General features: G+C 42.5%; 2 protein-coding genes across 2 annotated transcripts; both read right to left on the bottom strand.

The window, feature by feature from the left end:
- Positions 1–3,534: 3,534 nt before the first annotated feature.
- hoxc1a (homeobox C1a) lies at positions 3,535–10,890 on the bottom strand. Its single transcript, XM_041945935.1, has 2 exons — positions 10,344–10,890; positions 3,535–6,700 (listed from the first exon to the last, which is right to left on the bottom strand). The coding sequence occupies exons 1-2, from the start codon at positions 10,888–10,890 to the stop codon at positions 6,324–6,326; spliced, it is 924 nt and encodes a 307-aa protein (XP_041801869.1). The 3' UTR covers positions 3,535–6,323.
- Positions 10,891–20,972: 10,082 nt separating this feature from the next.
- Positions 20,973–23,391, bottom strand: LOC121613065 (homeobox protein HOX3-like). The gene is made up of 2 exons (XM_041946326.1): positions 23,052–23,391; positions 20,973–21,690 (listed from the first exon to the last, which is right to left on the bottom strand). The coding sequence occupies exons 1-2, from the start codon at positions 23,389–23,391 to the stop codon at positions 21,182–21,184; spliced, it is 849 nt and encodes a 282-aa protein (XP_041802260.1). The 3' UTR covers positions 20,973–21,181.
- Between the last annotated feature and the right edge of the window lie 1,460 nt (positions 23,392–24,851).

The following is a 24,851-nucleotide window of genomic DNA, read 5'->3' as shown; positions in this document are numbered from 1 at the left end:
AACAAAAAGCAATTATGTTGGGCAGCTGCCGCCTGGGAGTGGGTAATTACAGTGCGGTGTGGACAGCTTCATTCTAAACAGGTACTAAAAGCATCATTAATCATCCTCCCTCTGACGCCTCGCCCTGGTCATGTGACACAGACTGCTGATGAGCTGGGGAGGGGGGATCCGCCTTAGGGGGGAAGGAGCAAGACCTGATTGGCTCCTTCCAGAAGTCCTTTTAGAGGTCAGCCAGTCAGCAGAGATGACCTGCCAATGACCTTGTATCACTTGACCCCTGAGGGCCCAAGGGTCACTCTCTCATATCAGTTGGAGAGCAGGCATGGCGGAGGCACGAGGGAAGACGGATGACACGCAGAGAGGGAAGGAGAGGAGAAGAATGGCATGAGGATAGGAGGAAGGCACACATAAGGTTTGTGTGGAGAAGCACTGGGAGGGGTGAAGATGAAAAATAAAACAGTAGGCGTGAGGTTTGATTGAGCACCTGGTCTTCCCCTTTTGCATAAAATGGCTGATGAAAAAATGTGTTTTTATAGCAGCAAGGCCAGTCCTGATGGCCGCTTCACCCCTCCCTTCCTCTCACTCTCTCTTCCTTTCCCTCTCTCCCTTTCTCCCTGTCCATTGTCAAGCTGTCCTCAGGTTGGCTGAAAGGTTGATTACATCATCTGAATCTCATTGGCGAGGAGCAAAAACATCTGTATGTTTGCTTTTCTGATGCTGATTGGTCATTAGTGTAAACAACAAAATGGCCAGAGATTACAGAATGTGAGCACAGCCTTGTAAATACATTTAATAATACATATTTCCACTGAATTATTCCCTGCGGGCGCCCCGGCACATACTGTGTTTTTTGGGCTGCGAAGCCAACGCGAGAATCAATCCTTTCCCTCGTGAAGTGCAGCCAAGATGGTGCCTGACAGAGACTTGATTGAGAAAAGTTCATGAACTGTTCCTTCACTGAGCTCAGACTGACACGGATGGCTGATTGACAGATGAAACACAAAGAGACATCTGAAAAACAGAGCGCCTATGTCCTCAAACCGGTACCCATCCCCTTCTCTCCTCCCCCCTGCACCTCACCCCTGCAGCCCCACCCCTCCACCTCGGCTCCCCTTCTCCTCTCTCTCCATATGTCTATGAATCTGTCACTATGGCAACCTCACCCCAGGGGCAGAGGAGGAGGGGGTTGCCTTCGTTCAGACAAATAAGCATCGCAGGGCTCATTTATGATGGTTTGTTTAGGGATTATAATACACTGATGAGAGGTCAAAATGTGTGTACTTGCACACATGTTTGGACGTAAGAGTGTATGTGTGTCTGTCTGAGTCTGTTCGTGAGACTGCGTCCTGCTGAGCATATGTGGTAAAGCTGCACTGTAAACATTTTGGAAGGAAAACAGAATAACGACACATGTATTTATTTAAGTCTTTTCACACCATACACTGATGTTTCATGAAATGCAAACGCAATAGCAAAAAGCAACATGAGGATATTTTCAGTAATTATTTTTAAAGTAGCATTGTAGCTTTCTTCAGGACACAAACTGAGTGGAGTACATGCAGCATACCACCACAGGCCCAGTGCTGTTAAATCAGCGGATTGCATCAACGGCATCATTAGCATAGCTGGTCCGGGGTTATAGCTAATGTCTGATGCAGTATCAGCAAACTTGAGTAAAGGCTCATTTCATTGTTGTTTTTTTTCCCTCCACTTTATGCTTGTGTGCAACTTTTGAAAGGGCAACCCAAGCTAGTGAGGAGACGGAGCTGCATGGGAGAGGTCAGTGAGACTCCGCGCAATCAGATATGTAGCAGGACCACCTTGGCTGATTATACTGATGCTGCATGATGCCACATGAAGATACTGTATGTCCTGTACATGCTGCCCTGCACTGCTCTGACACACAGCGCCAGATGTCTCAGGAAACAGGGAATTTTCCTATGCAACAGACTTGCAACCTTGACACAGTTTCACCTCTGCCTGCACCCCTTCTCAGTCTTTTCCCCCACATCCTCATGATACCTTGCATTGACTCAAAGCCCCCCCCCCCTTCTTCAAGAGCAAATTTCCCTTTGCAGCCAGAAGTGCTGAGTGCTGCTGTTTGCTTTGTACACAGAAATTCGCTGAGGCTGTAAGCTGTCCCCAAACATCTGCTCCCTGGAGTGGAGTGGGAGAGGAGAGGCAAGGACTGGATTGGTGTGCACGTTGTTCAGTGTGGCTCTGTCAGAATGTGTGATGTATGGATTTGTCTGTGTTTGTGTGCATGCGCGTGTGAGTGAACAATTATTCAAATAGGTGCTTTGTATCTCTTTGAGTGCTTTATTGGTAGCACCTAGGAAACAAAACACATATTTGTGTAATTGTACACAGGGCATCCAAATATGCACAAGCGCACACACTCACGCAAAAACAGGTGCGCTTCATTTCAACTTTCTTGATGCACAAATTGTTTGCTAGTCAAATCCGTGAATGAGCCCGATCAAAAAGACTAATAGTGCATGAAAGTCTTTGCAAATGAAGAAAAACAGTAAAATCAGACGAGCAGAAAAACTGAAAGGGAGGAGAACATTCAAATGATCTGTAATTACAACAACAACTGGGCTATCTATAAGTGCTTCACATAGAGTTAGAAAGAGCTTAACTTGATCAATTGAATTCATTCCCCTGAGCACCGGTGAGAATATTACATGCATATTATGCATTAAGTTAATTTTAGGTCAACTTAGCATTAATTACAATGAGCTCAGAAGGAACCCACTTATATGTGTTAATTTAAAATGTAATGTAAGCTATTCTGTAAGCCGCATATGTTCTGTCATTGCTCACACCAAGCAGCGCTCCTCAGGAGAGCTGCAACAGCTGCCCATGTCAGTGTAACTTTCAAAGACGATACAGATGAAAATAGACTGTCAATAACCTCATTCATCATGATCAAATGTATCACTGGTTTCAGTTTGATTTCTCAATTGGAGTATTTCATCACAAAAAAAAAGCAGCAGGTATCTTCACTTTTACAAATTATGTTTGAGTTATTGTTCTGTTCTGTCTCTTGTTGATTTAAATTAATGAATTAAATAAAGTAGATTTTGGAATGAATTTCATTCTTGGAAATTGTGCCTGTAAAGGAGGGGAAAAGAAAAATAAAGGTGAGGGGAAATCTAACTTGTTCAGTGTCATGACTGTAGCTGTTGCAGCAATAGATTTCGGGCTGAGTTATTCTGGTTTTATTTCCCTTCCGTTCACCGTGTGTTCACTTGTGTAGAAGCACAGCACAGCTGTCAGTCTTGTGAACCAACCGTACATCTTCAGGAAGGAATTACAGAAGAGCACAAATTCATCAGAGTAGAGTCACACTCAAACGCTTTCGAACTAAATGTCAGGTCTGAACAAACAATGCGGTTCGCCTTTCATCAATTGAGAGGCAAATGCTGAAGCTGCCACAGGATGAAATTAAAGTGATAGTTCACCCAAAATAAATCAACTCTTCTTTTCACCTTCACCTTATCCCTATAATTCACATTGAGTTTTTTCCCACCCCATACATTTTCTTGCTACTATTTCAAATTGTTGTGCATTTCTATGTGAATCTGTTATACAGCAGAAACTGTGATGAAGTAAGTTTGGATTTTAAAATAAGTCTGAGTGCACACCTGCTGCAAACCCCCTCTGTGCATATTACAACCTGTAACTTGAAGCCTTGTAGCAAGGGAACATATTTGCACAAGATGATAAAAGAGTTTCTAATAAGGTCAACCCAACACACTTCTTAGTAGGAACAGTGGACATTTTATATTCACAGGCTTTAGCCTCACATCTCGTCATCACTGTGTCCATCATCATCGTCCTCATAACCTTCACAAGTGCATGCACATTTGCATAAAAAAAAGAGGGACACATTTGATTGTTTTGTTAAACATTCCACTTTGTGCTATTTTGTTTAGAGAAAGGATGCCTTAATGGTGTGCATTTTGCGTAAATGCAAATTTAAAATATATTGGGCTCAGCACACTTCTGGTCTAGCTTTCATGTAAAAACATTTATATCAATTACAAATAAAACTTTTAAATGTTTGCACTGCCAAAAGCTCTTCTGCCGACCTTTAAGCTTGAACTCGTATTCCTCTCCAGCCCTCAGTCAATATTAATGAGATGAACATCACAAGAGATGCTGTTTGGAGCGGATTAATGTCCAAATTCCTTTAAAATTATTCAAGCAGATATGCATGAAATATATAAGCAGTGGGCATGTAATGAATAGTTGTTCTAAATTTTGTTTATACTGGCTCTGACATGGAATCATATTAAGTGTTAAGTATGCTCCAGTAACTTTAATTTTTCAACTTTGCTATTAAAAATAGGTCTGTAGTTTATATACAAAAACCTATTGGGTGAAAAGACTCTTTCATCCAGTTTATAAAGTGAGCCAGGAGCATATTTTTTGGCTTATTAAAATCAGAGATAGGGCAAAAAATTAGGTTAGCTCTAGGTGTAAGGGGAAAAAAAGCATTATGTGGCTTGGTATGGAATTATAATATGAACAATTATCATATGGCCTGGTCGCCCCTCTATTCAGCTTGATGAAATATTATTTTGTGGACACAGAGGCCCACCACCAGAACAAAAGCGCTCGGAGTTGTTGGGGAAAAAAGAGAAAACGAAAGAAAGGGAAAATGCTCAGACTTCGAGGTCACCGAAATTAATGGTGCATCTTTCTCTCTCTGAGCCGCTGACCGGGTCATCGTTGTCCCAAGGCAAGACAAAGGTCAAGAGGTGAGAGGTGAACTCCGGTGTAAGTGCATACATTTACTTGGCCTTGTTGCCTTCAGTCCACGCCACTGTCTCATCTTTATATTATGAGCCACTAGTATATTATTTACGCACCAAATCCCAACGAGGACACCTGTTAAAGGTTTTAAACGGGCCTAATTAATTCATTTTGACTCTTGCCTTTTTTAAACATTAATTTCTAAGCTTCTTCAACTTTAATTCCTTTGTTGTCATTAATATCCGCTTTGGAGCTGGTAGCCTTCACATTCACGCAAACAACGCTAATTGAAAGCAAAACAAAAAATATTCCCACGCAGAGAATTAATGCGGCTGATGGCTCATATCCTGATATTATAATAGACATTAACGTGACAGAAACGCATCGCGATACCGGGAACATAACAGTGTTTAAGAGCCGAGCTTACAATCATTTACTTTATATGGGATGAGATGTGGATCTGGAAGGAATATTTAGCAGCTCGAACTGCTGGGGCCACGCAATTTATTGGTTGATCTGCAAAACAGCACAGACAGCGTTTTATTGTCTTGCTCTCCCGCATGAGTGTTCAAGCTAAATTATCATTTTCTGATGCATGTATAGGGGTAATAAAAGACGCAACAGCTCCCGACCGTCATGTTTCTACATCCCATTAACATGCAGTTACAGATGCATGCAGACGCTCCCGGATTTGTGCCTCAAATAGATGGACCACCACGGATCAATACTCTAAATACTGGCGGTCAATAAATCTATCAGTCAATTATGGCATTTTAATCTCTACGTGGACGAGGCTTGATAAAAACCTTAAAGCCGGACAAATAGGCTGCAACATGAGCTCAGCTCGGCTGAATTAGCCTGATAATTATCAGCCAACGCCTCATGCTGAAGATGTTTGTCTACAACAGGTGCAGCTGACTTCTCCCTCAAATGTGGGCTGCCAGAGACAAATGGCTTTTTAGAATAAAAGAAATCACCGTAAAGTTGGAACTGGAATGGACTGAGAGAAAGAGCAAAAGTGTGATTCGGTGGAATAATTAGTAAAACTGACTTAAAACGTATTTTCTTTCCGTGCCAATAAATAAACATTATCAGATGTAGACCTTAAATAAATAACAATAATTAATCTGTGCTGCTTTAAACAAAGCTAAGAAGCACGTGTCCTGTGGAATAAATCATTTTCTGAATAAATTGCACAGCACAAATAAACAGTCTGCCACAGTTTCTATGGACAATTAATAGAATTTTGTTTCTTCGTTTACATTGTGTTGGCTAGAGAGGAGCGCGATGGAATGACTTGAATTTCAATATTCAAATCAGAGCGTCAGTCTGAAGCCGGGGAGGATGACAAATTGTTTTGACCCGTTCTTGCATGAAGAAACTTGCCATTGTGCTTCTTGCAATAAGCACCCATCGTGGTAAGCAAATAATGGTGAAGCCTGATTGAAACCGATGCAAACGGGAATCAAAACATCTGCAGGCGGGCGGGCGGGCAGGAGGACAGGCGCCCTCGTTGTGTAACGCACGCTGGCTGTGGCTCAGGGGCTCAAGGGCAGGTGTTATGGTGAGGACGGTCCAGGAGAGGGGCAGGTGTCCAGAGTGTGGGCGTGCGAGTGCGGTGCCGCGGGCCACGGATCGGAGAGCAGCCCGTCTCTCTGTAATTTCTTCTGCTTCATGCGTCTGTTCTGAAACCAAACTTTCACCTGCGTCTCGCTGAGCTGCAGGGCGCCGGCGACCTCCACCCGCCTGGCCCGCGTCAGGTACTTGTTGAAGTGGAACTCCTTCTCCAGCTCGGTCAGCTGCCTGGTGCTGAAGCTGGTCCTCGGGGCCCCGTTCACCGTGGGATGGCCGTCCGTGCAGATGCTGCTGCTTCCAGCCTCCACAGCAGCGAGGCCCGAGCCAACAATACTGAACCCGCAGGTCATGTGCATCCTGGCTGGGAGCAGAGGAGCAGAAAACAGTCGTCAGCAAGATCAATGATGTTACCCACAAAAGGAGCACAAAACCCTTCTGAATAAAATTATCCACGCCCATATCCAGGATATATAAGATGAAAAATTATTCCAGAAATGAAACAGGAAAAACTCTTACAATAAACTTTGGTCACTGTCATTTATTTGTAATTATAACTTTTGTATAAATCCTCAGAAATTAAATCAATACATTCATTATAGATCTATCTGATACTGGCCCGGTAATTGGTGTGGTAACGATGAATATAAATGAATAAATGATCACAGGTTTGTTTGACACTGAAGAAGTGAGTTAAACAAATCTTCAAGTATTATATAAAATGATTTCCAAGAAACTGATTTGTGGGATTCGGCCCAGAGCCAGTTTGTTGGTTTAAAGTCTTCACCCAGGAGCCATTTTTATGTCTGCATATGTATTTCTCCTTGGTATCAACTTTAGCGAAGGCCTATAGGCACACTGCAAATTCTTTTGGCACTGCAAAACAGGCAGATGGGGAATTGTGTGTTATCTACAGGTGTGGACATAATAACAGAAACACCCGTGCAGTATAATACAATTTCATGCAACAACATCACAGCCTGCAGAAATGAACATTTGAATCAACACTTCTAACTCTGAAATATTTGAATGTTTCACATCTATATTGTAAATTTGGTGCTTTCAAAGTGTGTCCTATAGAACACATTTACCGGCTAGTAGAACAAAATGTGCCGCTGCTTATTGCAGATGTGTAGAAAAGTAGAGAAATGTTTGGCGATTCAAAACAACTTGATAAAGTTTACAGTCCATTAAGTGTGTTCATCAGAATCCTTTATAATTTGCCTTCAGGCCTTTCTGTGTCAATGACAGTTTAACAGTTTACAAATCCTTTCAAATGCTGCATTAATGACAAATGTCTCCATTTTTTCCTCTGAGGTTTCTGGGTCACACATTAAAGTATCATCTATGCTACTTATGTGCAATGAATGACAGGAACTGCAGCTATATCTTGATTGTTCAGTGCTGACATTGTGGGTAAGTCGTCAGTGAGTCTTTGCCTGTGAGAAAATGTGCTGCTGCTGCATAATGGAGTCAGTGTGCCAGGTGTAATGCAATGTCTCCCACCACAATTCATAGGGAGGAAGGTTAACAGGCCTCAAGCCACTTGGAAAAGCATAGCAGATGGAAAGGTCAGTTATAGGATAAATGTCTACATCTGTGTTTTAAGAAAATGAATGTCAAGGATAGGCAAGCCTGAAAATTAGAGGGCAGTGAATATGAAGAACCAATACAGAGGAACTGTACGTAATTATGAACTTCAGCTTTCAGGAGTGCAAATCACATGCACATGCTGATGAATGGCTCCAAAGATAATAGAATTGATGCCGGCCAGAAGGCATAAAAGAATCAAACTAAATATTTGAGGAATGACTTGCACGCTTAAAAATAGCCAGCCAGCGAAGGGAATGGAAGGGCCTCCCAAGCCAAGGAGAGGGAAGAAGAAAAGGGATAGATCGATACACATTGCCTCAGTCATCTGGGCATCCAGCCCACAGTAATTCAGGTGCTGTCAAAGCATAATTGAAGAATGACGCACTGGGAGTATATACACTGAGCCAGGAGATCAGGTTACTGCAGGTCTGTGGAGGCCTTTCAACATGGAAGAATACGCAAGACTTTGTTTTGTGCCAAAACCAATACAATCTCCAGAGGAAAGCTTACTTTCACTAATGACTCTTTTACAAGTTACACAGTAGCGCTAATGAGTTACTCCTACAGATGATCCCCTTCAGAGAGATACAGAAAAAGGTTACAAAGATACTAACAGCACTGAGAGGAGGCTTCTTTGTGTGCGTGGGTGGGTGTGAGCAAATGGCTTTCTCAAAAGCATGGATTTGGATCAGATGAGCGGCTAATGTGTTTTATGAATAAAATGACTCCTAGACAAGTCAAAGATGCCGTTATGACCTTTTGTCTCCCTCAGTGTTGCATCATCCGAGAAATGTTTACCCACTGATCTAAATTCTGGAGTAGGTGCAAGTGGGTAAGCAAAGGCTAGAAACTGTGTGTCTGTTACATCTTACAACATTGCAATATGTACGACAAATCAAATGTCACCTATCGCTTCCCTTACATCGGCGTTATGAGAAAAATGATGCTGAAGGTGTGTGAATGCACATTGCCGCCACCATCACAGCATTTTTTGTGAGTCTGTGCTTGCAAATCAAAGGTGTGTGTCACCTTTTGCCACTCTTCTCCTGTCTTAATCAGAAATTATGGATCACAAGCTGCACCGATGCACGCAGAAATCTGAATTCTGAGCATGCAAGAGGGAAATCACAAGATAGAAAATGTGGGTTTGTTGCATCATGCAACAATGCGGTCAAATCAGGGGTGTTGAAGCCACATTTTGTGCACACTTCGACCACAATGTAGCAGCACCAGAAATAATGTGTAAAATCCACATCATTTCACATCCTAATGGGAATTTTGCAGCAGTTTTGTGTTTGTTGCGTCGCTTGTAGTGGAACTCAGGCCTTTTACCACAAGCGGTCTGTGGTAATGACCAACCTGCATCTGGTCACTGAACATTTGGGTCAGCAGCACGCTTGTGCTGTGGGGGGAAAAAAGGACTGGACCACCATTGTAGTAAATCTTCATCCATGTAAAATTTATGAAACCCAGCCCGAGTACATTGGCCAGTCAGTCAACTGACATTATTGATCAATGAAGGATCTATGTAAGATACTATAACTCACATAAAATTGAGGATTGATAGGCATTTTTCACATTAGGAGGCTATCGTTTTTTTGTTTTTTTTGTTTTTTTTTTTAAGCCTGGAATGCATTCTTCAGTGGGCTCTATGCCCAGCACTCATCAGTCAGGGAAATGATGATCTGTGACAGCAATTATGTTAAAAAGGTGGACACATGTAAAGGTGCTGCAAACTGAAATCAATACACAAGGGCTTTCATTACAAACAGACAACTAATCAATACTCAGGGAGCACTCCAGCTTCCAAGAGTAAGTTTTACTCAACTTCCTGTGAGCCTGGACAAGCAGTGGTCTGTTGCATTATTCAAAGGCTACTGGTTAGTGAGGGCAAAGCTAAATAATTGATCATTTTCTGAGTTGAATATACACTGTGGCTGGGCAGGCCTTCTACTGTACTTCTCCCTCCCTGTGTGTACAGTCTGAATCCAACAGTAGGTGGAGCGAAAATGTTAAATAACCTAACAGACATTTACGTGGCACCGTTAAGGAAATAGTAGCCAAGTCCTCATGTGCATATTCAAATGTGGCGTCGAGTAAACAGCTACCTGCCATTCCAACCTTTTGATCTGTTTTAAAAAGTGGAACGATTATATATATATTTTTTTTCGATTCAAATTTAGTTTGTTGGTGATGGAGGAAATTGTGCTCGGTGACGCACAAAGCACGTCAGCTATTTTTTTCTCTTTTTTTCTTGAAGCGAAAACTTCGACCAAACTTTCTCAACTATAAATGAAAGTTGTCCAAAGCTCCAAATGAATCATAAACTCGTTGATCCTGAGTCATTTTTACGTCTCGGCGTTGCTTTAGCCCTCCTCTCGTGCCTCTCAGTCCCCCTTCAACAAAAAACTTACCCGCCCGTTGCTGACTCCTCTTCACTCTCATCCACCCAAAAGTTTTACTGTTTACATCCACAGCAGCCACGCTACAGTCCGAGCCAGCTGAACTCCCCACGGCGACGTGAATCTCGGGACCATTATGTGAGTCGTCTTGAATACGCTCTGGAAGTGACCCAAAACCGGATTGGAGCGTTGCGTTGTGATTTGACGCGCAGTATCCGCGTCCCGGAGAGCCCTGCCCCTGCGCCCTGCACCGCCAGGGGACACGGGACGAGTGGGGGCAGGCCGGTGTCGAGAAGCCCTCCAGAGTCTGACACGGTGGAGGAGGGCTGTCCAAAGAGGTGCACAAAGTCAAACTGTTGGAGAGCGTAAAGTACCGGGGATGCGGTGTATTAAATCCTGAGGCTACTTCAACCTCCAGTTTCCCCTCCTCGTCCCGACTGCCGAGTTCAGGATGAGCCCTGCAGTCCAGGTCCCGGTTTATGACCTCTTTTGCTCGGCAGCAGCCCGTGAACAGAGGGCTACTCTCCCCTTCGGCCGTTAACTCTTGATAGGAAGTCATTATCACCTCTCCCCTGCATAATCATTGGACGGGGTTTCACTTCATGCCCGGCCTCTCATGCATCCAGTAACGCGTGGTCAGGCGGCTGGACGACCGTGGGGACATTTCCTCAGAGGAGAAACAGCAGTCCCTGATTGATGGAGATGACGTGCCCTCCTGGTCTCGGCCAATAGCTGGACATCTCTGTCATCCGAGAGGACAACACTGATTAAACCGGGCGAGCAAGTTGAGCAACTCACTTCAGGTCAACATTTTAATGGTGTCACAGAGGGTGCCACCATGCACGCCATAGCAAAAACTGCAGACATCCTTAATAGCAGCAGTGAAGCTCATCATCATCCTCACCAGACACTGGGGGCCTTCGTGGACCTCTCACCTATGCAGACAGGTAGGCTATGAGGTCAGACGTATTAGTACCAAACACAGTTTTCTGGCCTCAAGAGATATGTGTTTTGGGTCAAATTCTGCTATTTTCATTATTTGTCACGACAACAATGAAAACTTCTTTTCCCAAAGCTGAATTAGCATAATATAGACCTACACTGATGTAGCTAATGGATTATGCAAATTTGCGAAGGCTCCTTGAAAGCCCAAGGCCCTCTTTAGCAGAGGGCTTAGGTCATGTGAAAGGCACACTTAATGGGTTCAGAGGTCGTGACAGCTGGTATTAAGAAGTTCAGTGGCAGCAGATTTGTAATTAGCCTCGAACAAATACAAAAAAAAAAAAAAAAAAAAAGGCTCCGAGCCGAGATCAAGAAGTTTCAGCTGACAGAGAGGACATGTTCATCTCAGGTTAAACATAACTCCTCGACTCGATCAGCTGCTCCCTCCGCCAAAAAACATAGAGCCTGTTTTTGTTTTGTTAAGCAGAGCCCAAAAAAAATCTGTTTTAACTCTGTCTTTTTTCCCCCCAAACACATTTGTGTGTTTCCTCAGGAGTGAGTCACGTGCTGCTATTTAAACTTTGGTGACAAAAACGACATAGATATACGAGTTGAAAATAATACACACAAGTCCCGGGCTGTTGGGTCTACATAGAATGCAAATAATGCAGCTTGCCTGTGTTTGGGTGCAGCAGTAGGTAGCTGCACAGGCACCCAGCAGCAGCAGCAGCAGCACAGTATTTTCACCTCCAGTGCAGAAGTGAAAATGTCAAGGAGCTCCACAGTTGTTTTTTTTTCTTCCTGAAATCTGGTGACCTACTTTCAAATACAAACATCACCGTGTGTCGCTCCGCCTGCTCGCATACATTAACAATAAGAGAAGAATTAGTAATAAGAGAATTAATACAACTAATACAATTCTGATAATGTGCAGCGTTTTTATCCAAACGTTTGACTGTTTTGCTTTCAATTCATAAGTAAGGAGACATCTTAATTGATCGAGAAATCCAACAACCAAACTTTAATAGATTAGTTCTATTTTAATTTTATGATTCAAGTGATTTAGCCGTTGTGCAAATTATCACTGAAGACGAGCAGTAGCGTTACTATAATACGACTTTTGATTATTTTATTATTTAGAATTCATTAAAATTATTTCTTTGTGCATTTGCTTTTATCAGTAAATGGAAAAATATAATTGTATATATTTTAATTGAAAGCCACAACATGCAGGCTATTTATTATTATTGTTATTATTATCATTATTATTATTATTTAGTCTTAGATAACTGTACAAAGCTGCAACCCATAATGTTTGGTAAAAAAAAAAAAACCCTTAAAATAACTATCTGTTACTGTTCTTATCGTTTTATTTCGACAATATTTCCTATGTCTTTTAAGTCTGCAGTAATTACAAAATAATTCAGCGTAATGAACAACTTCTAACTGCATTCCTACAACACAGAAATATGGTCCCAGCTGTGGGAGTTAATGGGATTCTACAGGCAGCGATGTGCTGAATGACTGAGTGCAATATATCCCTTCTCTCCATGCATTTGCAGCGTGCACTGATCCATCTTCATGTCAGCTCGGAGGTTACTCAGGGTTCACGCGCTAGCTTGTTTCTCTCCTCCACACTCAATAAATAAATCTCTGCAGCTTTCTGTTTACCGCCTGAATATAAATTTGTTTGCAGTCGATCGAAGACCTGTGCGGAGGTATTAGAAATTGTATTTCTGTAATGGCTTTCAGCAGAGGGAGGGGGGGTGGTGGTGGCGGGGGGGGGGGGGGGCGCGGGAAGGGGTTGCAGAGAGGGGAAAAGAAGAAGAGGAGGAAGAAGAGGAAGAGAAAAAAACAGGTGTGAGCAATCTCTGCTCTCCTCGTATGCAAACGAATTTTTAAAAATGCAGCATCCTCAGCCTATTACAGCCCTCGGACGTATTCAAATTACATTTCAAACCAAGTAACCTTTTTATCTTGTAGGACAAGAACAGCAATCCCTGTTAGTGCCATATGTTTGATTAGCATATTTGAAGTTTTGTTCCACATCACTGCCCAGCACCTTTATGCAACAGAAGTTATATTATCGCATAAAGCAAAACAAAACAAAAGGCGCCCACAAATGATCTTTCACTGAGGCTCCTTCCTCTGGACAGCTTGTATCCCCTAAACCACAAATTCTGCATGAGATGGTTTCAGGAATAAGAGAGAGGATAATCTCACAATTTGTAAAGTGAAATGGATTCTGCAAATCTGAAATTGATTTCCCTCAAACCAAATTTACACGCAGAGCAGAAAATGTGAACGTTCAGCCCCCCCCACCCCCCCAAAAAACAACAAAAAACAAACAAAAAACATCCTCTTAAGACTCAGTGCAGGCATTTTCCATCACAGTCTCCATTGTGTGTGTTGTTTTGACTGGAGGTGAGGTAAACATGGCAGCTCTTGGGTGGCTGTGTCAGGGGGCAGGACGAGGGAGAGAATATTGACTGATGCTAATTTGTTTTGCGTCCATGCTCTGATGTGTGTCAATATGCAGTCGAGGCCCTGGGATCAGCGTGGTCCGTGCTCGGATTACCTCCGTGGTCTCAATTGAACCCTCATCCTGATGCTGCTGACATGATGCTACGGCCGCTGTTGACACCAGACCCTTGTCTGGCCCTCCAACACTGTCAGGCCTCATTATACGTCAGCTCTTGACCCTCACAAGACTGGGAATTAACCAGCGCTGACAGACGACTGTCACCACCAGCCAGAGAGGTCACTGCCGTTAATGCAGTTCCAGGACGGGAAGATGACAGCCATCCATGGCCTGTTTATGGAGCTCTGGCTCATCAGTGTGGCATCGTGATAGAGCTGTAATATGGCCGAGGGACAAAGAGAAATAAAGCAAGAGAAGAAGGGTCAGGGCAGAGACACGGATATTCAAGTGTGGCACATTGACCGGTTGAAAGATGGCTATCTATGTGATTGATGGAGCGTGTCTGTGTTTCTCAAATATTGACATTTTTGAAAAATAGTGATGTCAGAAGTAAGGTTTAGCTTAGTGTATACCGGCCCACACACAATACCTCCAGAAAACAAAAACAAAATCCATCCACTCGCAGTGTGAAATTCTAATAATTGTCCTTGCTCTGTCGATGAATGGTATGAAATCTGTCACAGTGCATGAACCATAATCATAAATCCAATGCAACTACTGTGCAAATGGCCAGGGATATTACAGATAACTGCATTCTGCACAGGCTCAACAGTGTGACAATGAAGCAATACCTTGCTAATACCAGGACTTTTCAACAATAGCCTGTAGTATGTACTGCAGCGCTTCACAGCTTCAGTGAGCCAAGAGGCTTCGAGCCGGCAGAATCCCAAACATCATGACAACAAGCCATCAGTCATCTTCCCCCCAAGCTGCTGTGCACACTTGTGTGTTTCCAGAGTTCTTACTGTGGGAAATGAGCAGGGTTAAACATGAAACAGGAGGAAATGTTCATCATTGCAGCACAGTCTGTAATATTCTCCCTCATACAGCATTGTTGTTGCTGCAGGGAAAGGGAAGGAGTGGTTTTTATTTATTTTTATTTTTTTTCCTTTGCTTAAACATCCCCTTCATGTTCACAATGCAGATCAGTAGTCTACTGTGCATGCTAATCATGGTTAATAGCAAAATGCTGATAGAAAAATTACACTGTGTTAATAAAGCACCAATCTTCTGTTGAGGTTCAGGATTAGTACTGCAGTGTAAAAAGGAAAGATGTCAACCTCACAACAGTCTGGAAGTGAAAAGTCTGGATGAAGAAGGTATTGGATATTTGCACTGTTCAAATATTAGTTTAGTGTCTTTTATTTCCAATTAAGAAGCTTTACGGTTGTTAAAATCATATTACTGCTCAGCGTCTGATGGTATCATATCTTCTGCGTCAGCTCGTTCCTGCTCTGCATTGAAGCTGTGCGATGTTTACACTGAGTAAAATATTCAAACCCAAGACTCCATGAATTTTATGAATGCATATTCCATCAAATGGAAATATTCTAGATGTCTTGCGCATCATTTTATACACATTTCCCCAAAATTCAGGATGACATATTTTGTCTTTTTGGAAACTTCAGTCTCTCCAGTAGAATTTAAAATAAAGTTATCTGGCTCAGAGGCTGCACGGAGTGAGTTATTGCTGTTTCAGAAATGTTTAGTTTTAACAAATGAGGTTCAGCGAGGATTATTCATGCAGGCAGCAAAATAAAAATGTCTTGTGTGCCAGTTTTGAACTTTGTGTTTTGTTGACGTTGGCTTTAGATCCTCATTGTATGGGGTCCCGCAGACCCCACTGCTGTAAAATAAACATTTGCAAAACTAATCAGATTTTGTTTTCTTTAACTTCATTTTGAATCGTGTTGCTGAAATGCATTTTAGCGGTTCAAGAGGCCACAAACTGGGCTCACATGTGCCATGAGTGGGACAAAATATGGAAATGACCATTAAGCACCCAGAAAAGACAGTTTTTATGTGTTAAATGTTGTATTAGCTATGCAGGAACAAATATATATTTCTTTTGTTTGTATAAAAATCACTCTGAGGCAAACACATGTAGAGTATGTTGTCCTACACTGTGATACTACTAATGTTTTCAGCCACTTAGGCTCCAAATCCTTACTTGGTATTTGGAAGGTGCACTGCTGCATATCACAGATATAGAGCTATAGATGCATCTATATATTGATATATAGATATAGATATACTGTACATATAGATATATACAGATATAGAAGAAAATCCATACATTTAGTCATATTTTACAGCTAGGTCTCTGAGAATTGATTTTGTAATTATCATGGCATTATCATGAGATATCAAGCACATAACACTATGTTAGCTATGTTTTTTGGGCTGTTAAATGGGGTCCAGTGTCTCCAGGAGCCCAAACAACAGACATAGACTGGATATTCACAACATGCAAACATCTGTAGTCTGATATATTTCCATGATGATGTTATTATCTTCCTGTCCCATGTTGCCTGTGAGATTTTTCCACTCAACGTTTTATGTGAGAATCACCAAAAGAAAGTGTGCATTGATTAGATTCTGCGTGATGAAGCCATTGGGTGTTAAATACTTCTTGAGCGATCGATAATTGTCAACATGTGACATTTAACAGGGTGACTGTTGTGATTACAAGTTCATTCATTTCACCGGTGCTCCTCAGAGGGGAAGGCGAGCTCCAGCAGGTGACTCTCACTGTGCACCGTGCCGCTCACCACAGCCGAGACACTTTCATCACCAACTTACCTTTTTATTGTCACCGATCATCCTTAACTGGGTAGCATTTAAAATGTCATTGATCTTGATAATGCTGTGCCGTAATATGACAGTAACAGTTGTATGAGATTCAGGAAGTCAAATTTCCAAGATTGATGAGTCGTAGCAGTTGAGTTATAATCCATCTACCTGAGTAATGCTCAGGCTCTGTTCCACATGAAGGAGCAGACAAATAAATAAAACCCATAAAGGTGACACAGGAAATTGATACTTAACAATCATCTTGAGCAACAAGCACCTGGAGAGACTGGTGGGCAGCAGTTACTACTGTGGAGGGAGAAGGCTGAGAAGGTTAATAGGTCATAAAAAGAACAAAACCTCCTAAAGGCCAGGCATAAAAGTTCAGGGTTTTGCTCAACAATGGACCAAAGTATTGCATTTAACAGCCTCACTAGGCGAGGTTTTACTTCCACTGTTTTCATCATGCAGATCGTTCAATTCTCAAACATTATAAGTTGAAAGAAAAACAGAAAACCATTGATCATAAGTTTTACACGGTTTAGTTCCAGTTTTTTTATGAGCTAAATGCTGCAGCCTGACCCATAAAGTTGTTTCAAAACTGAGAGAAAAGCACCCAGAAATTCAAACATTGAACTCACAGCTGTCAGTCTGAGATGCAGCACATGTGCACACCAGTCTCTGCTGATGTCATGAACTTGTGTGGGTCAGCACCACTGTGGAAAGAAGTTATGGCAACTTGTGGTGTTTTTATGTTTCATATTCTGGGGTGATCATCTCTAACTCTCAGAACTCAGTGAGGTGCAGATCAGAGAGAGCTTCAACAAATCCATCCAAATTAAAACACATTGCACAACTCTTCTCCAGTTTACTAAGATTTATTACAACGAAACATTTTTATGTCAGGGTTTTTTTTCTGGTTTATATACAGCCCACTGATCTGTCATGTGACCATAAATCACCATAAACTAAGTATATAAAACAACATGACATGTATCTTTTTAAAGACACTTTACAGATAAAAGATACAACATACCACATTTCCTCCTAGTGGACACAAGATGCCCATAAATACAAAATTAATGTTACAATGTTACAACCAACTGTTCAATGTGTGTATCATTTAGCAAATACAGTCTTTCAAGGGTGAAAAGGTTGAATTTCCAATTTTCGGTACATTTGCTATTTTGCTGCTTTGTAATGAAAAATGGAGATTATTTTAGTCTGTTTGTATTGTACAGAAACATATCAATTCTCTCATATATATCTTTTATACATTCTGCATCATTTTGCACCAGCATGCAATATTGCGTCATGACAGAATGAACGCAAATTTTACCTCAACAATGACTGTTCTGAAGCTCTTGTTGTTTAAGAGATGCTGTAAATTAATGCAAGGTTTGGTCTCTCATTCTTGTGATGGGCTTCCTCAGCTTTCAGGTGTGATGTGGAGTCTGTTGTAGCATTTCATTGTAACACACTTGGGGATTATTCCTTAATCACTATATAATGAGGAGAATCTCACTGTTCCTCTGCTCTGCTGTAGCTTTGTTTCCCACAGCACCCTCTTAAAGATTAAATAAACTGTAAACAAATAGATAAGGCCACACTGATAAAATAGTTTTTTTATGCTTTTGGAGTGTATTTACCCTTAATAATATAATGTTGTGAAGTGTGTCAGTTACTGTCATCAATGACTGAATGAATCAATCAATCATCAATTGTGTTTTATGTAACAACAAAAGCCAAATCAACCCCAAACTACTGTAAAATCTGTGAGATTGTAGTGGGGCTGCAATGATTTTTGGGAACTAAGGAGAATAAATGGGCAGAGCATACAAACCAATAGAAGCAGAGGCTGTCACACAGATCACAAATTTCCTCTAATGGTGATCCCCATATAATGGATGGCATTACCACGTCATAACATAAGACTCCAGTGGACCCCATTAGCTTGCTGTGATGGTAACATGATAAGCTTTCAGGCTTTAGGTTTGTTGAATGCAGGAGCAAATGCTTCAAGATACTCAAAGCAGCACGTCTTTGTTAAAGACACAGCAGCTTCTTCTTTTTTTTTTCATGGCAGCTTAAGAAAAGTCTTGATGCATGGAGCATTTTTCAAGTCTAACTCCAAAATCAGTTTCACAACAGCTGCAAATGGGACAGTGGTACATCAGTCACTGTAAAGGACATAACGCAAAAAATTTCAAATTAATGATGGACCGTAACCAAAGCTGGTTTCATGGCACCACGGTTGGCATCATTTATCACTTCAAAGATCCACTTAATGTATCGCTCCAGTCTGATCAAAGCCCAGAATTAAAAAAAAAAAAAAAACATGTAAGGATTTTTGGCTTTAGCAGATCTGCCCCCCCGAAAACAGATGTCACCAAACAAGAGGGGGTCAAGTGAGTAAAAAGGAAATAATGACTTTAGTTGCTAACTAGGAGTGAGAACAACTGGCTAACTTAATGTTGTAATGTTCCCCCTTGCAGTGGGGCCCTTGGGGGGGGGGGGTTTCTTGACCCTTGGGGATCCCCCTTGACCCCATCCGCAGAATTACTGCACTCCAGTGTGCGGATCCTCCTGGCTTTCCGTGTCTGCAAGGAGAATGTGGTGAGGAACCAGAGGTAAAGGTCCTATTGAGCCTCAGCACCATTAACACCATAAATCACCCGGCATATGCAAGAATCTCAGGAATCCAACACTGTCTGCTCCTTCTTCCTCACAATCCCCCCTCTTTCTGTGTCCGTGTGCAGGCCAACATGTTTGAAGGGGAAAGAGCTTTTTCTTGCCTCTTCTCTTTCTCTCTCTTTTTGCCTGTATTACTTTTCTCTTAAATTACCCAGCTGTCACCACTTCTTTGATACAGATGTGCTGTAGACCTTATTTTCTTTTATTCAGAATTTGCAGAGCAGAGTTATAGCTGCTATACAGCTCCCCCGACACTGACTGGGACCTGCTGAAAATGGAGTCAAATATTTACTAAATGACAGCTGATCTACAGACTGATTAGCTAATAAATTAGGAGCAGGAAGTCATTCTATCCAGGACCACTAGGGGATCAGCCTCCTCTTTACCTCCCCCATTTTGTAGCTGTCAGTGGTCCTGTCTGACAGCTCATTTACAGCAAGGCCTCTGATATAAAAGTGTCAGCATGTCCAAAAACTGTGTGCAGTTTTGTCGGGAATATTGATACCACTGCTCACATAATCAAGTGTAAGAGGAGGTTCACTCCTTCATCCGGAAAGTTGCTGTCTGTCTTTGAAGTGTAATACTGTTGAGACCCATGAGAACCTGTGACCCACTTCTGTCAAATAAACGCATAATGCCCCTGTGTGCGTAATTTAGCTCAGCGCCAGTCGAAATTCTTGAAATCAAAAAATAGCAAGAGGAAAATAATTTTTCCATGACATCAATTACATTTAAGAATCCACGTGTCACAGTGGCACCGGGGACGCTGTTCAAAAACAAAGTCTCCTCGTTGTTCTTAAAGATAATATGTTGTCATTAGTGATTGAACCTCATTGGTCTGTTGTGGCCTATGGGCTGTTGGAAGGGCTTCTAAGCTACACAACTAACATGCCCCCAGAGAGGGAGGCCAGCCCCAACTTGCAGCACTACAATTTGGCTATTGAAAAGGCAAGGACTGGGAAGGAGGAGGCAAGAGATCTTGTCATAGTGCCCAATGGGTTCAGAGCTTGTGGTTGGAGTGCTGGAAAGACTGCCTTGTCTATGTGATTAATGGAGGGGAACTTGGAGGCAGGAGCGAGGGAGAGGCTTATGTGGCAAGATTGTGCAACTTGAATGCACAATACTGTAGAGTTTTCAATGAATGTAAAGCATGCCTTAATTTGATTACAGAATCTTTCTCATTTTTTTTCCATTTGGGGTCTAATCCAGGAATCCTTAATCATGAAATACTGCTGTAAAAAAATTTAATTCTAATCAGCGATGAATAGGGTAAACACTGCACAAGAGCTACAGTTTTCCCAAATGCATTTATTAAGCATGTACAGTATATGACATCTCAATTAATCAAGAACAGTATCAAAGACTTGCTGCACCTTTTAATGGCTTTAACAAAAATATAACATCATTCAATATGAACATTATTCTGCCCATTTCACAGTTAAAACATTTTACATAAATGACCTGCTATTAAAGTACAGAATGAAAAAAAGAGGCCTAATGTGACACTATATATGACAACCACTTTGCTATTCTCTAACAACAGAGGGAAATAGAAAAGTCACTCATGGTGTGATTCCCACATGCATTAAACATGCAACAACAATACAAACCTAACAGCCACAAAATTACAGCAACATATAATTATCAATTTCTCCAATGTCTTGTGCATGCCGAGTATGTACGATGTGAGCAGCAAGTTTGAAGACCCGCAGCCTTCAGTAACCGTGCCTGAGAAACATAAATGATATCACTGTAGCTCTCCTTTAATTAAGATATGTTCACATAGTTTAATTAAAATGTTTCATGAATGGTGAACGGCTGCGTTCAGGGGATTTCAACGCAGGGGTGCTAATCAGACATCCTCCCGTTTTTCATAAGTAAGTGAAAGTGGATGTATCATTGAGATTTTGATGAGCACAGGAGGGATGGCCATTATGGGGCCCTAGGGCCAGTTTGAAATGCCAGCATGGTGATGACTATCTACGCCTGTACATGAGGGCGGTGGACCATTTGCAACAGATGGAAGTATGCAGCTCAGATGAGGCAGGTCTGCAGGGTGAATACACTGACCACTGCTGGCATCACTGTGAGAGCCAAAGAGAGAGGAGGAGGTGGGAGCACAATCCGTGAAGTGCAGCTCTGAGGAGGAGGAGGCTCTAACAACACATGCACCTGGAAACCTCAGGAGGTCCTCACATGAGCTCGAGCTCTGGGGGGGAGACCACTGGGCCGAACCAGCCACCTTTCTGTACTTGTGCTCCTTCTTGTACCTCATCCTGCGGTTCTGAAACCAGATCTTGACCTGGCGATCGGTGAGCTGCAGCCCGGCCGCCATCTCCAGCCTGCGGGGACGACACAGGTAAGGGCTGAAGTGGAACTCCTTCTCCAGCTCCAGCAGCTGGCTGTTGGTGAAGGCCGTCCTATCCCTCCTGACGCCGAGCCTTCGTCTGCCTGACAGACCCGCTGCTGCGCCACCGCTGACTGATGCAGGAGGAAGCACATAAAGGAGAGGGGGCGTTAAAAGCAAGTGGCACGCATCTAACAAGTCTATCCTTCAGAAGGGCTTCAAGTGCCAGGAAGGCCCTTGTTAATCCTCAGCCAATCAACCTGGGACAAAGTAGGGCCCTCAGCTCTTCCTGTGTATTCAGTCATGCTTGAGACACTATACAAGACCGGCTGTCTACTGTGCTATGTGTTCAGGGAAAGTTACCTCCCGAAGAAACAGTCTGGGGGAAACATCTGACGCCACTACGGCTGCCTGACAGGCCACATTAATCACGGCTATACACGGAAGCAGACCTGTCAAATCCCCATCTCAGTCACTTAAAAGGTACCTTGGGACCACCACTGAAAATAACCACCATTAGAGATTCCATTTGACATGTATATGAGCGATACCAGGTCCCTGTTGATAACAATATGACACACAGGGGTTAATGGGCACTTAATAAGGCCTTTAGTGACCTTAGAGAGAAAACTGCACTTAACAGGAGACTGTAGCTTCCTTGTTATGTCCTGGCTTGTTTGTCCTGTCAAGATAGTGACTGTTTATCTATTCCTGTGAAAAAATAATAAGCAATACAACTGAATCAAACAGTAAAATTTTCTTTTTTGTTTCATGTATTTCATAATGTTATTGTCTTCTGTAAAACGCACCAAGGCACTACGTGATTTTTACCCTCATTCTGACGCTACAATCGGCTCACTGATAGGATTTATTTAATGCTTGTGTTAAGGAACAACAGATCATAAAGTGATGACATTTATATCCTCAGTTGCAAAACAGCAGCATACAAGAAGTCTTTGTGCAGCCTGCTCACTGCAGCTTTTCTGTTCTGAGCAATACTTTGCCTACAGGACTGGAAAAACAAGACACTGCCATTTGTTTAACTGTGCTGCAACATCAACGCCCATTCATAGACTAAGCTAACCTAATAGAGAAGAAAGAGCCTTCACATCTGATGAACGGATCTCTGAGCATGATAAATGATGCAGGCGACACATTTGACAAGAGAGACTTTTGCTTTGTCCGTTTGTGAGCTTGTTAGTACGTATGTAAATACACTGGGGCTGGCTGTGTGTTTAGTTACACCAAGTGCATTCAGTGTCTTCATGCAACAAGAAGTCTAACGGCTAAGGTCACATATCAGTGTTTGAGTGAAACATTCAGTGCACAAACGTGGAGGGGTGCTCGGTGAATTTGCATATATGGATTCACCCCATCAGAGCACTTAATGAGAGTTGTGTCAACAGCATTTTGTGCTCAGTTATAGCTTTCAAAAGTAAAAGATAATAAACAAAACCAGAGTTACCAGATTGTTCAGAGTCAGTTGTCCGTGAGTGCATCCAGGGGAACATTACTCCTGAGCGGCAGATGGTGAGTAGACTCCTGCTCTTGATGTCCAGCTTGCCCTTGGCATGGCAGTGAACCAGAGGCTCCAATGGGCGCTGAAACTGTTCACCTGGGTTCAACCTGGAACTGACATGAGCAGAGGAGGTCATGTTTTGCTGATTAAGTTCTGCTTCTTGGCCTCCTCCACCTCCTCCTCCTCCTTCATTGTATCCCGCGCTTAGTTTTGGCACTTGTCCAGAGCTCATAGCAAAACTGTTGCCATGCAGCTGCAGTGGGAGGGCAGACTGTTGGGGGTCCATGGACCCAGCTCATCAAACTGTCTCAAATAAAACCAGGAATCCCTCAACAGTAGTAAAGACTGGGACTTCTGTCTGTCTAATATCCGATCACAATTAACCTGAGTGTATAAAGGCATGCAGGGAAGAGCACTTGGAGTAACCATGTGGAGCATTTGAATAATATTTACCAGAAGGGTGCCGTAGTCACGTGTGGCCGTCCTCCAATGACAGAGCTCTGGAGTTGCAAAGTAATCCGCTGGCAACTTGGGGCGCCCGAAGAAGCTTCTGCGATATTTCTTCAGACAACATTTCTATGAGCAGCCTGCGTTTCAAGGGATAAAAAAAAAACATACAGCGGAGCATGAATAGACGCCAACAACTGTGTAATCAGTGTGAGAGAAAGAGGGAGATGTGTTTACACGGAGAGGGAGAGAAAATGGCAGAGAGGGGGGAGACAGACAGAGATTACAGTGTGTGGTGAGGAGCGTCTCATGAGCAAGTGAGAGCTGAATTCTTGTAATATTGTCAATCTTTTGACAGGACGCGCGTATTAGAAGGAGCCGCCGCTTGCAGCTGCACGTCCTGAACTTTCTGTGGTAGGTTTTTTTTCTGTCAGACACAGCGCGGGGACTTCCTGCTACAAAAGGCGACGTCTATGAGCTGGAGTAATACACTGGAAAATAGCTGCTTAGCGACCACAACTCGTTGTTTCGCTGCAGATTTTTTAAAAATGTAAAATACCAAAATAAATAAATAAATAAATTGTGCACCGGAGTATGTTTTCCCAATTGAACATAATGATAAATCATATTTCCTCCCGGGTTTCCACGCTCTTAGCTGCTCTATCTATCGCCATTCTGCAATAAGGCTGCTCCTGTTTTTTATGCCTGTGAAAGAAATCATTGCGTTTTTTTTGTCGGATCACTCAGTTTGCAATATAATTAAACTGCTCATTATAAATCGGCGGGCTTTCCTTTAAATAAGAGCATATGCTTCTAACTGTCGGAGTGGAAGTGTAGCTTTGGCTTAATAGGATTCACTGGGAGTGGTCACACAAAGGCTTGACAGTCATTGCCACACAAAGACAAAGGAGGTAATCATCAGAGTTTTTTTTTTCTATAGGACAATTCAGAGCATTTGCATTAATCAGGCATCACTGTACAGTATCAAGTGTCCCTGTCTGTGGCTCTGGGAGGCAACAGTCAAACACTGTGGACACTTTTGATGGTAAACATCCCGCTTGCACGGCTGGAAGGACAAAGAGTAGGGGGAGATAAGCAGAGCCCTCATGTGCGCCAGTTTGCAGTTACAATGAAGAGCACAGGAGACACCAGGAAGTTAGAAATACAGCTATGGAGGTGCAAAGCACTTAAGCAAATATATGAATTTTGCAACTTCATTTTAAACCCCCATAATAAATATTTTTCAGGCAATTATTTGGGCTCAAAGCTCCATCAAGTGTGGCCTAACTGAGTTACACT

The sequence above is a fragment of the Chelmon rostratus genome, chromosome 10, assembly GCF_017976325.1.
Source record: "Chelmon rostratus isolate fCheRos1 chromosome 10, fCheRos1.pri, whole genome shotgun sequence".
In the NCBI taxonomy this organism is placed as follows: Eukaryota; Metazoa; Chordata; class Actinopteri; order Chaetodontiformes; family Chaetodontidae; genus Chelmon; species Chelmon rostratus.
This window is presented reverse-complemented; position numbering and strand designations above follow the sequence as displayed.

Bases quoted from the DNA above. Each gene is read 5' to 3' on its own strand.
- hoxc1a (XM_041945935.1), bottom strand. From the start codon at position 10,890: ATGACTTCCTATCAAGAGTTAACGGCCGAAGGGGAGAGTAGCCCTCTG. The intron at 6,701-10,343 runs GTAAGTTTTTTG...CTCTGCTCCCAG, and splicing joins GAGGAGTCAGCAACGGGCGG to CCAGGATGCACATGACCTGC.
- LOC121613065 (XM_041946326.1), bottom strand. From the start codon at position 23,391: ATGGACCCCCAACAGTCTGCCCTCCCACTGCAGCTGCATGGCAACAGT. The intron at 21,691-23,051 runs GTAACTCTGGTT...CGGGTCTGTCAG, and splicing joins AACTGACTCTGAACAATCTG to GCAGACGAAGGCTCGGCGTC.